General features: G+C 37.1%; 1 protein-coding gene across 5 annotated transcripts in view; it reads right to left on the bottom strand.

The window, feature by feature from the left end:
- Positions 1–2,500, bottom strand: part of LOC138012669 (chordin-like protein 2) — a 53,116-nt gene that overhangs the window by 34,716 nt on the left and 15,900 nt on the right. For 4 of the 5 annotated variants that reach the window (XM_068859504.1, XM_068859500.1, XM_068859499.1 and 1 more), the window contains exon 5: positions 1,979–2,167. The exons of the other annotated variant lie outside the window; for it this stretch is intronic. In XM_068859504.1, coding sequence (XP_068715605.1) covers positions 1,979–2,167 — 189 coding nt within the window. The remainder of the gene's footprint in view (positions 1–1,978; positions 2,168–2,500) is intronic. 5 annotated transcript variants of the gene reach the window in all.

Here is a 2,500-nt window from a genome sequence, read left to right as displayed (position 1 = left end):
TAGGACGAATAAAATTGTTGAATTCCAGAGCCCCACGAGAAATTAAGTCGAATTCCCGGTGCTGTATACCCACGCCCGAAAGATAATACACTCAAGCTTCCGGACGTTGTTATCACACAAGCATATATAACACGTTCTCAACACACCCTTTGTTAGTCTAACTTGGCATGATTCTGATTTTCTTTGACTTAAAACAAATTTTGTCTTTTTTTAGCCCCAAGAGAACGATTCATACACTAAGCACAATCATAATTACGTGAACCGACGCTTACAACTTCCTGTATCCTACGAACGGCGGTGATCGACTTCATGAACAGACAACATACTGACCGACGTACGTTGTCGTCAGCAATAACTGATCGACTTATTTTCCGCGCAATACACCTACAGTCTTCACTGGTCTTATCCGGCCTACTTGTTCCATAGAACAAGCAAATGAGGTTGTTTTCCTTGGGATTGTTTTAGATGAACTTCTTACGTGGAAACCACACATTTCCCATGTTGCACTCAAAATTTCCAAGGCTGTCGGTATATTATATCATTGAAAGCAAGATTTTCCTTACTAAACTCTCATTACACACTTTGTATTATTCTCTAGTCCATACATACCTTTTTTATTGCATAGCTATGTGCGGTTCCACTTACCAAACTAACCTTAAACGATTAGTTACTCTCCAGAAACGTATTGAGAATCGTAGTTAACAAAGATGCATTTAACACTCATACTGACCCAAGCTTAACTTCAATAGTTGAAGGTTGACCAAATATTTTCATTGCAAGTAGTATCTTATATGTTTTGCTATGAAAATAGTTTACTCCATCCTATCTTTGACAATTACTTTCCTGTTGTTCGACAAATTCACCAGTAAATTCGTATTATCTTCCACTTGAACCTATAGAACTTATTTTTAAAAATTTTCTATTCTTTGTCAAGGACCTATAGAGTTTAAAATTCTTTGAATACTGGAATTCGCAACTCGTGTAGTTTCTGTATCTTCAAATCCAAGTTAAAACATTTTTTTGATATCCAATGTAGATTGAATCCATTTTCTACTTCTAGCCCACCTCGAATCCTGATCATTCTTGCCATAGTTTTTGTTTCTCCGCAATTAAATTTACACAAGAAATCTTCTTGATATTTTTCTCTTCTCCGGTATTAATAATTACGTACTTTTTATGTAAAGCTAATCGCTCTATGTAGTTTTCTGTGAGTATAGGGGAAGCCCAAACATTACTATTATAAACCCGTACGGTTTCCTTTTGGGCTTCCTCGTCACACTTTACATTAGTTGTATAACATTCTCTTTAATTTTATTATTTTTTTATTTAGGCATAATTTGTAATTGATGCATGTTATTCTGTGGTAAATGAATTAAAACAAATCAGAAAATCAAATCTCTGCCAATGACATCTAGGTTTAACAGACAGTTGACCAATCACATCAATCACTAGAGTATTTATACCGTCTACTGAAGTTACACAAATCACTTGAATCTGAAGATGATTTCTGCTCAGGTTGTCATCCCAAACACTCCTTCAGTCAGGACTACACTCACCCAAACGATCGTGACACCTGAGTCTTGCATAAAAAGACGCAAAAATTACTTAAATTATTTATTTATATTCATCAATTACGATAGGAAAGACAAAATGAAAAACCGCCACAGAGATCTTAATCATTTTAGTTTGACCTATCTAATTATTTCTGTCACTTTTGGCCAATATAACTTTTATACAACCGGCGTGATTTATTGATTTGCTCCTAGTTAATTAGTTAATCAAGCAATTCTGCACTCCCTACTTTCTCTGAGCATTTCCCTTTATTTTGCTTTTACTGAGCTGGTACTGGCCTTGCTACTCTAAACACTATGCCGGGTTATTCCTCGCTACTATTAAGATTTATTTAATTGTAACGAAATTTACGGCTATTTTTTTAAAAGTTCTATATTTGCAAAGGAGCGCGAAGGTGTGCACTCACCAGGTCTGCACTGGGGACAGCATTTTCCAGGCACGTGTTCTTTTAGGATTCCATGAGGGCAGCCCGGACACCCCACCAAAGAACAGTCGACAATGGAACCTTTGCAGGTGCAATCGTAACATTTTCCAGAAGCCAAAGTTCGGGCCCAGGAATCTCCGGACTTCATAAGCTTGCCTGCGTGAAAGCAAACTAAAACGAAAAATAATATAAGTTCTGATTATCATTATTATAAAGTGTGAATTAAGTTAGAGTCGAGGTCCCAAGAAGATTGCAATATGCAAAAAAAAAACTTTATGCAATGGAAGCAACTATCGGTTTTGAAGAGAAAGGAAGAACAGCTGAGGAGCTACCGGAGAAAAGAGGACTCTAAAACAGACAAAATCCTAAAACGCAATCGCACACGGAGCCACATGTCTCAAAACAGTCACAAATATGTCCTGGGACCTGGGTCTCCAATGGACGACCAATGTATTACGATTCGTTTTGAGCATCTGACCACGTACAATGGGCCTCCGAACCTAA

Source organism: Montipora foliosa, chromosome 8 (genome assembly GCF_036669935.1).
Source record: "Montipora foliosa isolate CH-2021 chromosome 8, ASM3666993v2, whole genome shotgun sequence".
Classification (NCBI taxonomy): domain Eukaryota; kingdom Metazoa; phylum Cnidaria; class Anthozoa; order Scleractinia; family Acroporidae; genus Montipora; species Montipora foliosa.
Note: the sequence above shows the minus strand (reverse complement) of the source record. Positions and strands in the feature narration are given on the sequence as shown.